The sequence below is a fragment of the Theropithecus gelada genome, chromosome 13, assembly GCF_003255815.1.
Source record: "Theropithecus gelada isolate Dixy chromosome 13, Tgel_1.0, whole genome shotgun sequence".
Classification (NCBI taxonomy): Eukaryota; Metazoa; Chordata; class Mammalia; order Primates; family Cercopithecidae; genus Theropithecus; species Theropithecus gelada.
Window position 1 is genome coordinate 66,550,118 of NC_037681.1, and position 20,451 is coordinate 66,570,568.

Consider the following 20,451-nt stretch of genomic DNA (forward strand, 5'->3'; position numbering starts at 1 on the left):
CTCACACATGACGTTCACTTCTGCTGTTGAATAGCATGTGGGTCCTGGTGCTGGTGTTTCCTTTCCCAATCAGAGGACCTCTTCTCTCTTACTGATTTGCAGTGATGTCCAGATGGTGGAGTTTGCCACAAAGCAGCCCACTGTATGAAAGACATGACATTGTATTCACCTAGACTCTAGGTGACTCTAAAGAAGGGAAGGGCCCTTTGGTCACAGGGAGAACTGTTGTGCTCCTTCAAAAGGTAGCAGAGACTTTGTGTTCTAGAGACTCAAGACCACCTCTATAAATATAACCAGAGCAGAGGCTTCCTGTGTGCACCCCAATACATATTTTTGAAACTTAGCCTCAAGCACCTTCATTTTTGATGTATAAATGATGGCATTTTATGGCTGGGCACAGTGGCTCACACCTGTAATCCTAGCACTTTGGGAGGCCGAGGTGGGCAGATCACGAGGTCAGGAGATCAAGACCATCCTGGCCAACATGGTGAAACTCTGTCACTACCAAAAGTACAAAAAATTAGCTGGGTGTGGTGACACGCACCTATAGCCCCAGCTACTTGGGAGGCTGAGGCAGGAGAATCGCTTGAACCCTGGAGGTGGAGGTTGCATTGAGCTGAGATCATGCCACTGCACTCCAGCTTGAGCAACAGAGCAAGACTCCGTCTCCAAAAAAAAAAAAAAAAAGGCATTTTATTGACAGCTCTATTAAATAATGTTGAGGGTGACTCCTGGAGTAACAGAAAGAGCCCTGGCTTTGGGACAGACATGGGCTCAAATTCTGGCTCTACTACTCACTATTTCTATGGCTTTGGGCAAGTCAACTCCTCTGAGCCTCTGCATCTTTGTGTCAAATGTGGATGTTAACAGTGGCTTTCAGAATTCTTACATCAATGGAAAAGTAGCTTATATTTGAAAATAGGAGGTGCTCAATAAATGATAACCATGATTACTCTTTACTTGTTAATTATGTCCTCACATTTGCCTTAGATTCTCATTTTCTAAGAAAATAAAAAGGCCAAGATGGAGATGGTTTGCTCCAAACAGCTAGGTCTCATCACTGTTCTCTTAAGTAAACCAAATGAGTAGAGATGCCCATGCCCTCGTGGCTTTCCTGCACCCAGAAAACCCAAACCCTACTGATTTTGACGTCCTCCCCCTAAATCCCCACTCTTCTATGGAAACTTCCCAATAATAAAATACCATCTAATAATGTTAATGTATTTCACTGGAGTTTCTCATCTCTCCAACCAGACTGTAGCCTTTTTGAAATCCTCTATAAATATATACTAGTCAGCTGATTTGAAATGTGTTCATCATGGAGCCATGGGCAGCTACTGAATGAAGACTAGTGAATGAAAAATCAGAACTAATATTTTTCTGAGCAGTTTTTAAGGGGTAGGCAGCTACAATAAAGATACATTATTTTAGTTTTCCATGAAGTAGCTACTATTGAATCTCAATTTTACAAATAGGGAAACCAACATTTCCTTTTGTCCAAGTTCATGCAGCCAGTTCATGCAGCTGAGCTAGGATTTGAACCCAGGCAGTCAGGATTCTGAGGCCAAGTTTGAGCCACTATACCACACCAGTGAGAATGCAGGATGAAGAAAGCTCTAGGAAACTTTGAAAACGTCCATGGAAGGAGTGCCCAAACAGGGACTGACAACAGTCAAATCATGAACTGTTTCAGTTAGGTTCCCAAGCGTTTGTGACATTACCCACTCTGTTTAGATAATGAATTTATGTGTTTAGAGAGACCAGCCTCCTATCTGAATGGTCAGCCATCAGTCTAAATCAAAGCTTCCACCCAGTCCTGAATCTCTCCCTTACTTGCTCTAACCACCTTTCCAAGTATTTAGGAACAAAAGATTTGTGAACAGATTAAACACAGGTTGCTTTTGTTCCACTCCTACAGCTACCTATGCCTGCTTAATGCAGACTGCATGGTGTTGACTGGAGTCTCTGCTCACATATGTTAAACACATGCAGGAATTCAGCACCTTCTTCTGACAGCAAAACAATGGTTCAACAATTCTTCACAGAAGACCCCGCGCTATTATAGCAAATATTTATAGGTTTATCTCACACACTGCTCAGTGTTCAGAGTAAATCTGAATGGAAATATGGAGATCAAAGAATTTAATAATTAAAAAAAACGTTTTCACGCTTTATCTGTCATCAAATGAAAGTATTAGTGAAGTGGTATGGAAATCCTCTTCAGCGTGCCTTCAGCCACCAGCTGTGCCACTTAAGATTTAAAACAATGTGATCAAGTGTTCAGAACCCACAGGATTGAGTTGTATGTTTACGTTAGTGTATTATTTCCAAGTTTCCAGTTTCCCCTGGATTAGCACATTTTAATTTCAGCTTTATTAAAGCAGTCAGAACATGAAAAGGGATTTAGCAGAGTGGAGATGTCAACCACACTTTCTTACCATCATGAAATGGTTTACTTGGTTCTGGGCAGCCATGCATGTGAATCCAACAACATGTCTATAAGACTAAAAGTCAGCCAAGTGGGATAAGAAATGCAATTATGGAGTGAAACCACAGCTATCTAGACATGGGTGGGACCTTCAGGTCCTCAATTTGATTTCATATGACCCCACAGTTATGAAAATCCAACACAGCATAGTATCAACTAAACAGTAAATGCTTTAAATGTTAGGCATTCCTGGAGTGGCTCACATGAGCCCAGTATGGTGTTAGGCATTGTAGAGACATGGTCAGATACAGGAGACATGGCCCTGGGAACTCCATGAGATACCTGTCGTAGGAAGCCATGGTTTTGATGGGGTGTACTTTGTCCATCAGTGTGCTGGGATAGAAGACTAAAAGCCACTGGTCCAAGAAATGACTCTTTAGTTAGATTTACCAACACATGAAATTATCAGAGAAAAATGCTAACCAAAATGCAGTAGAATTACCAAATGTTCATGTTAGAAGGCACCCCAGCAGCTGCCTAGTCCACTGGTTCCCAACCCCCACTAATCAGTGGGAAGTACCTGGGGAATTAAAAAAAAAATGCACATTCCCAGGGCCCACCCCAGAATCAGAAGCTTTGATAGAGGGGCCTGGAAATCTATATGCTTTAAAATGCTACCAAGGGGTTCTAAACGTCTGCCAGCTCATCTGGTCCAGCCTCTCAGTGAACAAAGAGTATTTCTGTTCATAGCCTTGCAAAAGTGATCATCCAGCCGAGGCCAGCATCCCCCAGGTTGGAAGGAACTCATTACAGAACAAGGCAGCAAGGATCTGATGTTGCACAGAGGGTTGGAGTTACTAGAAGTTTTTCTCTTAGTGTAATCAAAGGGACCTTGCTGTAACTTCTACCCACTGGGCTTAGTTTGACCCTTTGCAGTAACACATCTCCTTCCAATGTGGAAATCCTTCAAATATTTTAAGAGTTTCTCTTCAGTTTGTCCTTTGTCTGATACTCATTTTATTTGCCCATTCATTCAGTTCAGATTGCCAGTCTCCTCTAAGACTGGATTTACTGGGGCTGGCTGTTGCACTTCCCTCAGCTGCTTCTCGGAGGTCCTGGCTTCTCCTCGCCCTCCTGTTTGCCTTCCTCTGGATGAACTCTACTCAGTCAGCGTTCGGTGTAGTGCACAGTGTCCGACACCACACTGACCGTGTGGTCTGACCAGCTGAACCCAAGAGGAGTAGCAGGAGCTGTTGCTTCCCACATTCCAGGCTGTGTCCTGCTTCAACCGAAGACTGTTCTGAGACTAATCAGGGACCCAAATTGATGCAGACAGAAATCTCCATGGCAGATCAGGAAGGGAAAATGTCAGTGTGGTTGAATTTACCAGGCATGAGTCACGTCCTGGTAAATGAATACGTTTGGGGATGGAAGAGAGACACCGTCCTTCCAGTATTCCGGGTGGAGAAATACTGTTTCACTGGATACCTGAGTAACTGCTGCACAGACCACACTATGCATGTATGATCAGGTCTGGAAGCTGAACAGATGCTCTCATTTGTCATCTCTTAGCGGTAGGATCAGTCCTGGCTGCTACACTCAACCAGGGAAGGTAAGAGGGGGCAGCTTTTTTTTTCCCTCTCTTTGTGTAGTGTGAGCAACCTAAATATTTCCATCTAAGCAGGTTATGGTTCCTTCCCACAATTGAAGGGAAATGTTGATGTGCCTGTTTATTGTGGGGGTCAGCTTCCTGGCCTGATTTGCTTATCTTTAAAACAGTCACAAGAATTTTGCATATTCTTAGAAAAGAAAAGGGTAAGAAAAGAATCATTGTGACTTGACAACTGGTTGTAAAGTGAAGGAGTCAGTTAACAGGTTGGTGGTTTTACATACAAGAGATTGAAAAATGTTTCCTTGATTGTTTTTCCCTGAATCGGCTGGTCATTTTAATATCGATGTGGGCATGTTCTAATCCCCTGGTTAGTCAGCAGGATTTTTTTCTAAGAAGAATTAAACAGGCCGGGCGCGGGGGCTCAAGCTTGTAATCCCAGCACTTTAGGAGACCGAGACGGGTGGATCACAAGGTCAGGAGATCGAGACCATCCTGGCTAACACAGTGAAACCCCGTCTCTACTAAAAAATACAAAAAAACTAGCTGGGCGAGGTGGCGGGCGTCTGTAGTCCCAGCTACTCGGGAGGCTGAGGCAGGAGAATGGTGTAAACCCACGAGGTGGAGCTTGCAGTGAGCCGAGATCGAGCCACTGCACTCCAGCCCGGGTGACAGAGCGAGACTCCGTCTCAAAAAAAAAAAAAAAAAAAAGAATTAAACAAGCAAAGAAACAAACAACAACAACAAAACAAAGATAGAAAAAACAGCAACAACAACCACAATAGCAGCAGGAGGAGCCACGATGAAATGGTTCAAGGATTGACCTAACCCAGGACTGCAGGTTTTATTTACTGCAGTATTCAGTACTTGAGCCTCCTGGAAATCAGAACTCCAGCATGACCTCTGTAGGTTTTGCTTTTTTTGTTGGTACAGGAACTGATAAGGTGACTCTTGAGTTTCTGGAATCAGAGTGGCAGCCACGTGGGCTGCATAGGTTCTGTGGGGGGCTCAGCTCCAGCATCAGTGATTGGAGACCAGGGAGACTCTGAGTTCTTCTTTACTGAGCTGCACGTGCACTGAGCCTGGACAGATGAGGATCTACAAGGGGTGTTTTGAACACTAGCTGTCAGCCTCTTATGTCCTGCCTGGGACACAGGAAGGTGTAGATGTGGGAAACAGGCAGAGTCTGATGCAGTCCCCACACCGGGTCGTGGGGAATCGCCTGAGCTTACAGGAAGAGCATTGGTAGAGGGCAAGCCATCATATGGGTTTTGGCTGGGTTGGGGAAATGGGATTAGAACAAGAATACTTTTATTTCTACGTGTTGGAACCGAACTCTCGATTCCCTCCTGGGCAGGGGTCGCCGCGAAGGATCACCGACACGAGGTTCACAGCAGAGAGTTATTTATTGCTAGCGCGCTAGGGTCCCAAGCTCTAAGTTGGCCCTGGGACCCCGACTGCTTGTTACAGGCTGTTTATATAGGCAAACACAAGTTCAAACACAGCTTATGGCGCGAAATTCAAACAAAGCTTAAGGCGTAAAATGATTGGGTCTAGCTATAGCCTGAGCAAGGGGTCTTGGTTTAATTGGTTAGAGCAGGACCTTATGAGGTTCTTTCCTGGAGTTGTTGATTCCGGGAACTTCGAGGCAGGGTGAGACCCCTGGAATTGGCAGGGTGGGACCTCATGAGGTTGTTTCCCGGAATTGGCAGGGTGGGACCCTATCAGGGTGGGACCCTATCGAGGCAGGGTGGGACCCTATCTAGGGCCACCTGGTGCTAACTTTTTAGGTTTTGTGAGGCCTAGTTTCATACGCTCAAAAATGGTTTTTTTGTCACCCAGGCTAGAGTGCAGTGGCGCGATCTCAGCTCAGTGCAAGCTCCGCCTCCTGGGTTTACGCCATTCTCCTGCCTCAGCCTCCCGAGTAGCTGGGACTACAGTCACCCGCCACCACACCCGGCTAATTTTTGGTATTTTTCAGAAGAGACGGGGTTTCACTGTGTTAGCCAGGATGGTCTCGATCTCCTGACCTTGTGATCCACCCACTGCAGCCTCCCAAAGTGCTGGGATTACAGGCATGAGCCAACATGCCCAGCCTGCTCAAAAATCTTATAAGAAATATTCCATAGGTCCTAAACTTTGGCTGCAAACAGCTGGCTACTGGTGGCAACCTGTTTTTTGATTTCTATTTAAGTTATTTCTTGGCTTGATGCAGTGGCTCACACCTGTAATCCCAGGATTTTGGGAGGCTGAGGTAGGCAGATTGCTTGAGTCCAGGAGTTTGAGACCAGCCTGGGGCTGGGTGACATAACAAAACCCTCTCTCTACAAAAAAATATGAAAAATTAGCCAGGCATGGTGGCATGCACCTGTAGTCCCAGCTACTCAAGAGGCTGAGGTGAGAGGATCGCTTGAGCCTGGGAGGCCAAGGCTGCAGTGAGCCAAGATCATGCCACTGCACTCCAGCCTGGGCAACAGAGTGAGGCCCTGTCTCTCAATAAATAGGTAAATTCTTGATAACTTTGCAAAAAGGGATTTGGCTAAGGCATCCTCTTGGCCAGAATGGGCAGACCGGAGAGTGAAACTTCTGCAAGATGATGAGGACGCAGCGTTGGGTAGAGGCCTGAGGCAAAGGTTCCTGAAGCCTTCCAGCTTTTCTGAAGTCCAGGTGAACAGCCAGGGACAGAGGACAGTAGCCAGATGCCATGCCCCACAAATGGCAATTGATAGAGAAAGCAGCCAGTGGGGCGAAACCAGGAGGAAGCCAGGATACTGGAAAGTGATGATTCAGCCTGGACATTGATGCTGGTCATGCAATGGAGGAAAAGAAAGAGTCTCTGCAAAACAGTACCACTGTGCTTTGTATTGGCCGGGTTCCCCGTCTCAAACCCTCCTGATTCTGTCATTTTCAAAGAGGAAACTAACAACACACCATTCCTGCTTAACTTTAGATGCTGCTATTGTTCATGGCAGGAGATCGCTCTGGTGGTCAGCATTAACGAGATGTAGCCTAGTTGGGGGCTGCTCCATTTGTGCTGTCATATCATGGGATGAAAACTTCTTTTTCCTAAGATGTTGATGACCCCTGGAAAAGGAAAGTGTTCTCTGATCTATTGGACCAAAACTTTTCTTCTTTCCCCTGGCTTTCACACACAGATGGAAGTGAGTGGGACAGGGTGGCGGTAATTTGAGGTCATTCCCTGGGATAAGTGCAGCTCTAATTAGAGGCAGGAAATGTTTATTTGAGTTTTATTGGGTGAGTCAGTTTGGTGCAGCTTTAGGTCACTCTAAACTTGGGGTATCCTGTTTAAGTCAAGTAAGCATAGTTTTAAGGAACTGGAAACAAATATCAGATGTATGTGAATAAAATTTTCACTTTTTCAACCAGCAGACTATAGAGTGGAATTTTTACTATTTGGCCAATTGTAATTGAATTGAGCCTTTTCTCCAACAAAAAAGGCATCTCCCCTTTTACCAAAAGTGGGATGGACTCTGCCCTCTCTGACTTATGGACAATCATTATTAGAAAGAACCATGTCTACAGACAATGGAATATTATTTAACCTTAAAAAAGAAATTTGGAACAACGTGAATGAAACAGGGGGACATTATGCTAAGTGAAATAACCTAGACACAGAAGGATAAATACTATCTGATACTACTTACCTGATGAATCTAAAATAGTCTAACTCATAGAAGCAGAGAGTAGAATAGGTTGGTGGCTTCCAGAGGCTGGTGGAGGTGGAATCAGGGAGGTGTTCAAAAAGAGGTACAAAGTTTCAGTTAGGAAAGATGATGGTAAGTCCTAGTGATTTGCTGGGCAGCATAGTGTCAATTTTACAATACTGTATTGTATACTTAAACATTTGCTAAGACTGGAGATTTTATTTTAAGTTTTCTCTCTGTCTCTCTCACGCACACACGCGCGTGCCAAAATATAATAATAATAAAAAGAATGGACAGGAGCTTTGGGAGGTGATGGATGTGTTTATGGAATAGACTGTGGTGATGGTTTCATGGGTGTATACTCATCTCCAAGCTTATCAAATTGTATACGTGAAATATGTACAGCTTTTTGTACGTCAATCAGACCTCAAAAAGTAGTTTAAAAAAAGAAATAATAAAAATACAGCATTGCATTTAGAAAGAAAGGGAAAAAGAAAAGAACTAGCCATGTGAAAACCCATTTTATACATCCCATCTTACAATTGGTGTGGATGGAATTGGCCTTTGCTATAGGAGTTTGGTTGTGATAACCCTGAATTCGGGGAAAGACCACAAGAAGGTTGTTACACACTTGTGTATGGCTTTGAACAATGGCAGTTAGCAGGGGGTGAAGGCCTAGTAGAAGAAGGGCTGAAAGCATGTGAAAATGACTTTTTAAACATCATTAAGGTGATTATTTTTGTTATTATTGCATAGGAAAATTGACATTACTAAAAATTATTATTACTCAGATGAGACTTTTTCATTCTGTATGAATTGACAGACAAGTCCCCAGTAAGAAAAAAAAATCCTTCTTTCTATTATCTACACTGACCTCCTAGCAATACAGAGTTGGAAGTTCTGGGACACTGACTCAACAAGGCTCTGCCTGTAGTTCACACATAGTCTGTCTCCTTTAGAGCTGGAAAGTCCCACTCATTATTTACTGTTTTCATTTATTGTAATGATGGTTGTACTTTCTTTGTGGCTTAACATTCAGAAATGGGGAAATAAATTTGATTTGGTTAAGTTTCCCAAAGTGGCTGTATGTTTATTTCATTTCTACCAAGGAAGTGTAGTAGTGAGGAATGAGGATTGCTTGTTTATCTTCTTCAAAGACAATACAACATTTTGGACAATGGAAATGGGGAAGAGAGAGAGTAATTTCAGGCTGCCTTCTTCCAATTCACCTTGAACTCTGCTTCCAGAAGAGTTTTCCTTAAAATCAACTAGATGCCATTTTACAACTCCAAAGACTTCCAGGGGCTGGACATGGTGTCTTACACCTGCAATCCCAGCCTGTAAGAGGCTGAGGCAGGAGGATCACTTGAGGCCAGGAGTTCAAAACCAACCTGGGCAACATAGCAAGACCCTGTCTCTAAAAAAGAAAAACTTAGCTGGACATGGTGGCACATGCATGTAGTCTCAACTACTCAGAAGGCTGAAGTGGGAGGGTCATTTGAGCCCAGGAGTTCAAGGCTGCAGTGAGCTATGATCGTGCCACTGCACTATAGGCTGGGTGACAGAGCAGGACCCTGTCTCAAAGAAAAAAAAAAAAAAAGACTTTAGGGTTATTTACTTCCTACCTATGTTCTCAGAAGCACTTTTCTGTCTCCTTCCTACCTATTCCCTGCATCTATGCACTATTCCCTAAATGACAGTTTTTTTTACTGAGCTCACACCTGCCTTCCTCATTCCCACATGTAATTTTCATCTCTGCTTACCTCTGCCCTTCAAGGTTGTGCTTCTAATTTACCAGGCCTTCTCCTCTTCCCACTCACATTGTTCAAGATTTTACTTAAATGTAGTCTTTGCCCCAGTTCAGCTTTATCTCAAACAAATTCCTATAGCAGTGGTCAGTTTCATCAACACCAGTTATATTATAGAAAATATAGGAGTTTCTGGCCAGGCACGGTTGCTCACACCTGTAATCCTGGCACTTTGGGAGACCGAAGCGGGTGGATCATGGTGACCTCATGAGATCAAAACCATCCTGGCCAGCTTGGTGAAACTCCATCTCTATTGAAAATACAAAAATTAGCAGGCGTGGCAGCGTCCGCCTATAGTCCCAGCTACTCGGGAGGCTGAGGCAGGAGAATTGCTTGAACCCGGGAGGTGGAGGCTGCAGTGAGCCGAGATCATGCCACTGCACTCCAGCCTGAGTGACAGAACAAAACTCCATCAAAAAAAAAAAAAAAAAAAGAAAGAAAGAAAGAAAGAAAATATAGGACTTTCCATAGGACTGTTTTGTATAATGATCTTCTCTAAGTGATAAAGCCTGGATGAAAGATGATTATTCTCTAGGGGGTGCTAAGATACAATCCAGATACATAGGCTTTACAATCTGATTTGATACAGGAGAGTTTAGCACATAATTATACAACATTTAGTGCTGCTTTCCATGATTTCCTGTCTTCAGTTTCGAGCTCTTGAAAAACACAAGCCATGGCTTATGTCATCTTCTATATCCCCCAGCCATGTACCCAAAAGCTGGGCACCCAGGAAAGACCTGTTGCCATTGATAGGTTAGATGATATAGACATGGAGGGGAGAAGATGTTTTAGAGTGTGAAATTAGGACCCACAATTTCTTTATATGGTACATTGGAGAAATTGCTCATGCTGTCACCAGCACATCAAGTAAGGGCTGTTCCAAGCCTGGTCTTTAGTTGGTCATTTATGTGAAATTGATGTAAGAGCTATAAAATCTTTGCACGTATAAACAGCTGACAGGTGACGGAGAATCTGTGTATCCAAAGAAACCAAACTGCTGCTGAGGGGAAGCCTCTGGCTATCTGTCACACCTTGAAAGGCAAACAGGACAGGCCTAGTTTGCTCTTCAAAGGCAGGAAAGGTTAGCGCTCTGGGAAAATGGAGCCCGATGGGAATTTCAAACACACGGTGTGGTTCTTCCAGCTCAAAGGTCATTATTAACTATTCTTACCCTAAATGGCCGTGACACATAATCTCTTTCCTAATTTTATTATTTTACTTGCTATCACAAGACCGTAACTTTTTAGACATTCAGGTGAGATTAAGGGAGGAGGAGGTGGAATAAGGCTTTTAAAATCTTTGATTACCTCAGAAAACATATTTGCTTACTTTACCAGGAAGTTGATGTTTTGTTTTGTTTTGTTTTCTACCTATGCCAAGAGGGGATTAATGAGTAGCTGCCGGGTTTGCCAGCTTTCTTTTGATTTCAGTTTATGTAATTAAGCAGTTCTCAGAATGACTTGAGTTCTCACCCTGCATCAAAACATGCTTCTCAAATGTGTTAGATTTGAAGGTCAGAAACAATGCAGACTCAGTAAAGGGAGGGGAAATGAAACTTTTACCTTGCTTTTAAAACAGCCTGAATGTATAAAAAAAGAGTTGATCATGCTTTGGGGTCATGAACATGGAGCTCTGTTGAGTAGAAAGCAAGTTAAAACTAAAGTTCAAAATGGGCTAAAGTTAGAATAGCTCAAGATGAGGTTTTACAATAGAAATGACATGGGGAAACCAGCTCTGGATTACCTTTGAGTTTCTAGCAATCTGAACCTTGTCCATGGTGGGTATTCAAGAACTCAGACATTTGATGCAGACATAATAGGAACCCACTATATGCCTGGCTCAATTCTAGTTGCTGGGACTACAGTAAGGAACTAAAGCAACAAAAATTCGTCCTCTCATGGTGCTCCCTGGAGCGAAGGTTGGATGAGCAGATTTTGCTTGAGCACCTTCTCAGGTGTGGAGTTTGGAGCTAATATTGCTTAGGATTGCTAGGGAGAATAAGTGTGTTCCTCAAGGAGCTGAACATCTCACTGGGAAGTGAAGACAACTACCCAAAGAACAAAAGAATCACTCAAGTCTGTAACCAAATACTGAGGTGTTGATATAGACAGACCCTCTGAAATGGTGAGAGTGGGCACCCAGCTCCAGATTCTGCAGACACAGGCTCACAGCAGCAGGCTGACTTAACTAGCTAACTTAACTAGCTAAGCAGTAAGAATTTGCAGTTATGCATACACACACACACACACACACACACTTTTTTAGAGGCAGGGTTTCACCATGTTGCCCAGGCTGGAGCACGGTGGTGTGATCACGGCTCACTGAAGCCTTCACCTCTTGGGCTCAAGCAATCCTCCCACCTCAGCCTCCCCAGTAGCTGGGACTATAGGTGTGCACCACCATGCCTGGCTAACTTTTTAATTTTTTTTTATAGACAGGGTCTCGCTATGTTGTTTAGGCCTCAAGCCATCCTCCCACCTCAGCCTCCCAAAGTGCTGGGATTCCAGGCATGAGCCACTACACCTGGCCTGCAGATGTAAATATTTAGATCACTCTTTGCTTCTTATAGCCCCCTAACATTTTTTAGTTCTTCTATTTACAAGGTGTTTGTTTTTAAAAGAGATTATAACAACTTCTCTTTCAGGTTAGTTCAATTCCCTTAAAAAACAGCAAGCCAGAGTTACCAACAGTTCCTGCCCTCATGAAGCACACAGACTACGGGGGGAGAAAGTCATAAATTAATTACACAAATAACACCTCAAATGTGTTAGATTTGAAGGTCAGCATTCTGCTGCGCTGAATGCTACAACAGAGAGTGTAGCACATCAGAGGGGGATTTGACCTTGTCAGAGAAGTCAGGGGCAGCCTCCTGGAAGAAAAGATGGTTGTGCTGAGATCTGAAGGGTGAGGAAGGCAAGGGAGAAAACATTCTAGGCAGAAAGAACAGCGTGAATAAAGCCCTGGGGCAGAGGGAACAAGGGACAGCTGGAAAGGAGAAGACTAAGAAGACCACATAGACTTTGAGGCATATTGGAGAGTTTTCCGTTTATTCCTAGAGTACCAGGGAGACTTTAATAGAATTGAGCTATAGAGTCTGGGCACGGTGGCTCATGCCTGTAATCCCAGCATTTTGGGAGGCCAAGGCGGGTGAATCACTTGAAGTCAGGAGTTTAAGACCAGCCTGGGCAACATGGCAAAACCCCATCTCTACTAAAAATACAAAAAATAGCTGGGCATGATGGCATTTGCCTTTAGTCCCAGCTACTTGGGAGGCTGAGGCAGGAGAATCACCTGAACCCGAGAGGCGAGGTTGCAGTGAGCCAAGATCACACCATTACACTCCAGCCTGGGTGACAGCACGAGACTGTCTCAAAAAACTAAGCAGTAGACTTAGAGGAGGAAGGGGGATGGGTTACAAGCAGATTTCTGTTTCAGCAGGGTCCCTCTACCTAGAGCATGACCAGCATTTGGAGGGGGAACTGGAGTAAATGTGGGGAGCATCAGCAGCAAGGCATCTGCAAAAATCTAGACAAGGGATGATAGTTGCTTGGGCCAGAATGGTGGACGTGATGGTGGTAGAGAGGGAGAGAGAAATGGACAAGTATACGGGGGAAAAGGTACGAAATGCAAAGGTATGATAAGTAAACATGACAGGACTTGTTGAGGACTGAGGGAGAGAGAGGTATTAAATGACTCAGGTTTCTGAAGGGTGAAGCTTTGCCATGAGACCTAGTTCATTGGGGTAGATCGTGAAGTCAGTTTTGGACATGTTGGGTTTGAGTGCCTTTGGGGCATCTGGATGGAGATGTCAGAACCACATTTGGATGAGTGGTCTGGAGCTTGGAACAGAAGTCTAGGATGGAGGTCTGAGCTTGTGAGTCATCTGCATAGAAGTGCCTTGGAAACTGGGCGTGGAGGAGATCCTCAGTGAGCACTCAGTGAAGATGGGGAGCATCTGGAGCCCAGGCTTGTGGGATTCCAACACTTAACAGCTGGGAAGAGGCGAAGCCCATGAGAGAGGCAGAGAAAGCCCTGCCAGAAATTTAGGGGGGAAATCTGAAAGCCAAGGGAAACAAGTGTGTGTTGAAAGAGGATGTGGTCAGGGAAGAAAGCTGCAGAGAGGTCAGAGAAAATGAAGACTTAAGATGATAACTGCTCAAATACCATCTATAGCAACAGTCATAGCCAATCTTCATTTTGAGCCAGGCATTTTAACATATAATTTAACCTTCATGAGAATTCTGTAAGGCAGATTCTATTACTCAATCATTCGGATTTTTTTTTTTTTTTTTTGAGACGGAGTTTCTCTCTGTCACCCAGGCTGGAGTGCGATGGTGCAATCTCAGCTCTCTGCAACTTCCACCTCCCGACCTCAAGCGATTCTCTCTCATGCCTCAGCCTCCTGAGTAGCTGGGATTACAGGAACGTGCCACCATGCCCAGCTAATTTTTGTATTTTTTGTATAGACAGGGTTTGGCCATGTTGGCCAGATTGGTCTCGATCTCCTGGCCTCAAGTGATCCGCCCGCTTCGGCCTCCCAAAGTTCTGGGATTACAGGCGTGAGCCACTACACCCGGCCCATCCTCATTTTTTACAGATCAGAAAACTGAGCACAGAGAGTTAAAGGCATTTGCCGGAGTCATTTGCAGCCAGTGAGTGATAAAACCGATATGGGAACGCCTCTTTCTCACCCCACAGCCCCTACTCTTAAAAACTGCGTCCAGTGTTGGTAGAATAAAAAGCAGCCAGGGAGGATGATGGGGAGGGGAGGTTCTTCCCCTTTAGAGATTTGGATTCTCCTAAACACAGTCAAGGAAATACTCCATTGTTGCTAAAGTCCAAGTCCAGGGCCGGTGACTATGGAATGGGCACCTCAGTAGCTGTTTCAGGTAGTGTGGTTTAGTGTTCAGTGAACGATCCAGCTGTACTTCCCATGTGAAAGGCTTGCCCCAGTGCTCCAGGGCAGAGGCTGTCACAGTGTTGTCCCTGGCCTGCCAGCATTGCCCGGAAACTTGTTAGAGGATTCAGATTTTCAGACTCTGCCCCAGATCTTCTGAACCAGATATCTGAGTGGGGGGCTCAGGAATCCATGTCCTAACAAGCTTCCATGTGATTCTAATGCATGAGTTGAAGAGTCTTTGTTCTTGGAAGGAATCCTTGAAATGACAGAAAGGAGACCAAAATAATGTATAATCCTTATATTGCACAGATGCAAGATATCTAGGCAGAAACCAGATGGAGGAGAGTCAGTGCTTCTCAACCCTGGCCACACATGGGAATCACCTGAGGAGCTTTTACAACTACTGAGGCCGGGCCCCCACCCTTAAAAATTCTGATTCCGATGGTCTGAGATTGGCCAGAGCATTTAATTTTTGAAATGAGGATTTGAATGGAGAATGGATGATTGAATAAATAGTCAGCAAGGTAGCCCATGTACTTCTGATTACAAAATTTTACTCTAGGGAGAAAACGAGGTAGGCCTGGAAGAAGGGCAAAATAAATGGAAGAAAAACCGGACTTAGGTCCTTTGTGAATGTCAGTAAAGATTGAATAATTCTAGAGACTGCAGTGGGGATGAAAGTAGTTTGAATTAATAACAATTCTTAACTATGGACTTTATTTTCAAAGAGATGTCAGTAGTAAGATAGATATGCTTCCTAAATAAAGAAGCTCATTGGTAAATTTTACTGAGACCTAATGGAAAATAATATGCTAACATCCTCTGGAAGCTTCACTTACATTATAGCTATGTGTTAAGAACGTGAGCCAGGCACGGTGGCTCACGCCTGTAGTCCCAGCACTTTGGGAGGCCGAGGCGGGCGGATCACGAGGTCAGGAGATCAAGACCATCCTGGCCAACATGGGGAAACCCCATCTGTACTAAAGTTACAAAAATTAACCGGGCATGGTGGCGTGTGTCTGTAATCCCAGCTACTCAGGAGGCTGAGGCAGGAGAATTGCCTGAACCAGGGAGTCAGAGGTTGCAGTGAGCTGAGATCAAACCACTGCACTCCAGCGTGGCGACAGAGCAAGACTCTGTCTCAAAAAAAAAAAAGAATGTGCTCTGCCTCTCTGGCCTCTTAAACCTCACCATTTACTTTGCTAACCTTCCTCTACAACTGATCTGGTCAGTTTACTGGCCCCTAAATTTGCTTACTCCATTCCCATGTCCTGGCATTGGTTCCTGCCTCCCCCGACCTTCTTTTTCTCTCCAGGCCTAGCTACATCTAAAATCCTCCATGGCCTCCCAAGTCAGAGAGCTCCTTTTTCTCTGAATCTTTTTAGCACCTGGCGTTTTTCATGCATTTGGCTCCTATTTTGTTTTTTTATCATTTTGCCCATTTTCCATCTCCACCCCTGGATTGTAAGCTCCCCTGGACAGCAATGGCTTATAATTCTTTGCCCTCACCTAGCAGAGTGTCCCACACCCTAGGAGCTTAGAGTATAATAGTCAAGAAACGGTGCAAAGAGAATGTCAGTCCATCCTCTCCCCACATTGTCATAGATTGCAGGTAAGAAGGGGCCACCTCCAATGAGGTGTGACTGTGGTTTGGCCATTCTGAGGGCTGCCTTGAGGGAGGAAGCCACAGGGGATCCTGGAAGGAATATCCTCCAAAGTAAAAAGTGGCCCTCACAGTGAATGGGGGTTCACAGTCTCATGATTCCACATTGCAATCTGTTAGTCTCCTGGGACTGCCTCAACAAATTACTGCAAACTTGGTGGCTTAAAACCACAGAAATGTATTCTCTCACAGTTCTGGAAGCCAGGAGTCTAGCATCACTGGGCCTACATGAAGGTGCTGGCCAGGCCATTCTCCCTCCAGAGACTCCGCTCCTTGCCTCTTCCAGCTTCCGGGGCTGTCTGCATCCTTTGACTTGTGACGGCTTCACTCCAATCTCTGCCTCTGTGGCCACTCGGCCTCCTCCTCCCTGTCTCAGGTCTCCCTCTACCTGCCTCTTACAAGGACATTTATGATTGTATTTAAGACCCATGCTGGTAATCCAGGATAACCTCCCCATCTCAGGATCCTTCACTTAATTACATCTGCAAAATCCTTTTTTTTCTTTTTTTTTTTTTTTTAGCCATATAAGGTAACATTGACACATTCAAAGGTTAGGACCTGGATATCTTTTAGAGGAGGGTTGTTCAACCTACCACACATATAAAGGTAACTGGATCCCCAAAAGGGCAGAGACTTGTCCAAGGCCACACTTCCAGTTGGCAACAAAAATCAAAGATCCCGGTCTCCTTTCTGTCCATTTAGGCTACTTCCACTAGACCGAGCTGATGCCCACCAAAGGAAGACAGAGAAAAAGTAAAATTGCACTTCATACTCTAATCTGTGTGCTTTATTCCTTTGTCTTCTTTCTGGATCAGGTGCTACCAGGATTCACCCACCTTTGAGGCTTCTTCCCCCTTGATTCCTGGTAACCTTATGCTGAGCTCACACTAAGCTGGCCTGTGTGGGCAGCTGCAATTGAATGACCCAAATGGCATTTTCTTCTCTCCTTTCAGGACCGCCTCTTTTTCGTCATGGAATATGTAAATGGTGGAGACCTCATGTTTCAGATTCAGCGCTCCCGAAAATTTGATGAGCCTCGTTCACGGTTCTATGCTGCAGAGGTCACGTCGGCCCTCATGTTCCTCCACCAGCATGGAGTCATCTACAGGTAGCTTCTTCTCTCCTCCTCTCTTTGCTGAAAGTGAAGAAAATAAAGGATGCTTCAGATACTTGAACTGACTTCAGCTCCTGCCCACTCATCTCTTAGCAACCTGCTTTAGATTAGCTGTTTGTTCCAATTTGCTTACAGAAGGGTTTTTTGGGGGCTGTTTATTCCTGTGAATGTTAGTATTTGAATGGCCCTGGGAGATTTGACCCACTGTTTGTGCCAGTTTTGATTTAAAGCTCAAGCATGACATTTTAAAGGCTTGGTGCCAGGTGACCTTGGTGTGACCTTCATTTCTCTCTCTCCTCCACCCTCTTCCTTGAACATCAGGGCATTCTCTTTACGTTTTTCTTCTGTGCCATGAACTTCCTCCCCTTCCCAGTCTCTTGCCACTTCCTGAGTTTGTTTGGCTTAGTTTTCTCCAGCAGATAGAATCAGGGAAGGAGGAGTTGCTTGAGGGACTGGGGGTTTATGATCTTGGGTGGGGAACAGGGAATGGGAACTAGACAATATCCAACAGGAAGTGACTTTTTGCAGATCGTCCAATCCTTTATTACTGCCCGCTCCCCTTCCAAGAAACACACGCACGTCCACACACACATGCACGCGCACACTAATTTTCCATAAAGAGAACAAGGCTATGCAGGCTTTTCTGTGAGGTTAGGAATGCTGGGAGGAGTAAATATTTATAATTAGCAACAAGAACACTAAAGTTCCTTAAGGTTTTCTCAATGCTGTTAATTTCTTCACTTGGTCTTTGCTTCCTCTTTTTTTGTTTTATTTTTATTTATTTATTTATTTATTTTTAATTGGGTAGAAGAGTAGCTGGCTTGGTTTCACCTAGAACTTGGTTACTCATCTGAACATTACTGACCTGCTCCTGGGAGCAGTGCCCTGGCCAGATGTTCTTCAAGGCATTCTGGTCAACCCCACTCCAGGCTTCCCTTCCTTCTGCCATCTCTAAGCTTCCTCAGTCAGTGATTTCCTAGAACCCATATAATAAAGCCCGTGCTTCCTAGGCTGCCATTCATGGCCCTTTGCCATGGGAGTCCATGCATTTTTTTTCTGATGCTGCATATCCAATGACCGCAAACGTAATGGTGTCAAACAGTACCCATCCATTATCTTGCACTTTCCGTGGGTCAGGAGTCCAGGTATGACTTACCTACATGCCCTGTTCAGGGTCTCATGAGGCTGTGATTGAGGAATCAGCCGGGGCTGCATTCTCTTCTGAAGTTTGGGCTCATCTTTCAAGCTCATGTGCTTGTGGGTAGATTTTTTTTTCCTTGCAGCTTTAGAACTCATGTGACTTGCTCCTTCAAGGCCAGCAGCAGAGCAAGTGTTTTCTGCCGTAAGTCTCTAACTTCAGGGAAGGTCTGGGCCTTCTTGTCAATGGCCCTAATCAGGCTTACCCAAGATAATGTCCCTTTTGATTAACTCAAAGTCAGATGATTTGAGCCTTAATTATATCTGCAATATCCCTTTGCCATATAATGTCGCATAACCCCAGTAGTGATATCACATCAGCTTTGCCATATTCTGTTGGTTAGAGGTAAGTCACAGGCTCCACCTTACTCAAGGGCAAAAGATTATAGGATTATACCAGAGCATGAGTTGGGAGTCACTTTAGGCTGTGTCTGCTACAGCTTCATACACCTTTCTCTCCTCACTTCCCACACCCCTTGTTTCGCACCCACAAAGGTTCTTAGCTTTCATCAAACTCACCTGCCAATTTCCAACTTTGCTGTGCTTCTGCCCTCATTTGTACCTCCTCTGTCCAGCCGCAAAACCCCATGCAGCACTGCCTGCCTGGCTCCATTAGCCAGAGTGAGTCTCTGCATCCTTCACACTTTCCTTTGTGAAGAAATTGCAATTTGAGACTTTCATTGCTGCACCTGCCACTGTTCACCTTGTGGTAGGATTGGACATCTATATGGATCCTTCTCTAAGTTTCAAACTCAAAGGGCCATTTCTTCTTTTTATTAAACCTTCAATCTTCCTTTATTCTTATTCTACATGCTCTTCTTGATTTGTGCATAATAAATATCAACATAGGATCATTGACTTCAGTTAATGGTCTGAATGGCCTTAATCCCTATCCTGAAAGCAATTTACAAGCTACTTAGAGATGCAGGAATTGGATACAATGCACGTACTTCAAGGCTGTGCATTGTTAGGTGCCAAGGACAAGAAGAAAAACTGCCATTCCTTGAGATGTCTTCCCCATCTCTAATAGAGTGAGTAAAATCACCAACATTTTATTGCAGGGATACAGAGACTCAATTTAAGGAATGTGTCCAAAGCCATACGTGGTAAATGACAGGCATAGGAGGTGTAACTGACACACCAACTAATGCTGCACACCATGACACTTGGTACCCCGCCTTTTCAAGTTCAACTCTAAACTCCTTTGCTAATCATTTTAGGTACTCCAAAACTTGACCTTCCCTTACATTTCAGCTTCCCTAAATGAATGTCTTCCTCTCACCAACCTGTGACCACTTTTGCTCTATTGGCTTCTATGAGCCATTCTCTTCTCCCCACCTCCCTTCCCATTGTCCTAACCATTCTTATCACTGTGGCTGGCTCCTTCATCCTGTAAATGCTGGTTTTCCCCAGGGCCTTCATGCCTCTTCATTCTTATTCTACACACTGGGCAATTTCAGCCTTCCCATGGCTTCAGACAACTTCTACATGCCAATGACTCTTCACATCTCTGTATCCAGCATTCCTTTATATCTAGCCCTGCATTATTTCCAGAGCCCCACACAAGATCTCTTCTGTTAAACCTCTCCCCATCAACGTTGGACCTTCCCAGCTCTCTCCATTCTTCCCTGGCTAGTTTGCAGTAGTCGCTGTCTTCACTAGCTTACTGCCTCTTGGTTTTCTGCCCTCCAGTGTATCCATCCACCTCCCCTCCATTGCTGCCCACTATTCTAAAACACAGACTGGTTGTTGCATGTTCCCCTTCTTAGCAGCCTTCAGCCCTTATAAGATAAAGTCCAAACATCTTTGGGAACCAGACCCCAGGCCCTGGGGCTGCTGTGCATAGCTTTGTAGTTTGGGCCCAGCAGAAGTGAGGGGCACAGGTAGTGGGTGGGGGAAGGCATCCAGCCCCTCTCCACTTGCATGGGGAGCTTCAGCCCTCAGCAAAGGATGCTTTTCTACCCAGAGGAAATGGAGTTTTGTGCTTCTCACAAAGAGACACTGTACTGTTAACAGGGCCCCATGGCCCTGATGACCTTTTGGCCCTTATCCCCATTGCCACCC

General features: G+C 44.7%; 1 protein-coding gene across 1 annotated transcript in view; it reads left to right on the plus strand.

The window, feature by feature from the left end:
• The window catches only part of PRKCE (protein kinase C epsilon), a 544,098-nt gene that overhangs the window by 424,862 nt on the left and 98,785 nt on the right, over positions 1 to 20,451 (plus strand). The window contains exon 11 of the mRNA XM_025354242.1: positions 17,030 to 17,184. Coding sequence (XP_025210027.1) covers positions 17,030 to 17,184 — 155 coding nt within the window. The remainder of the gene's footprint in view (positions 1 to 17,029; positions 17,185 to 20,451) is intronic.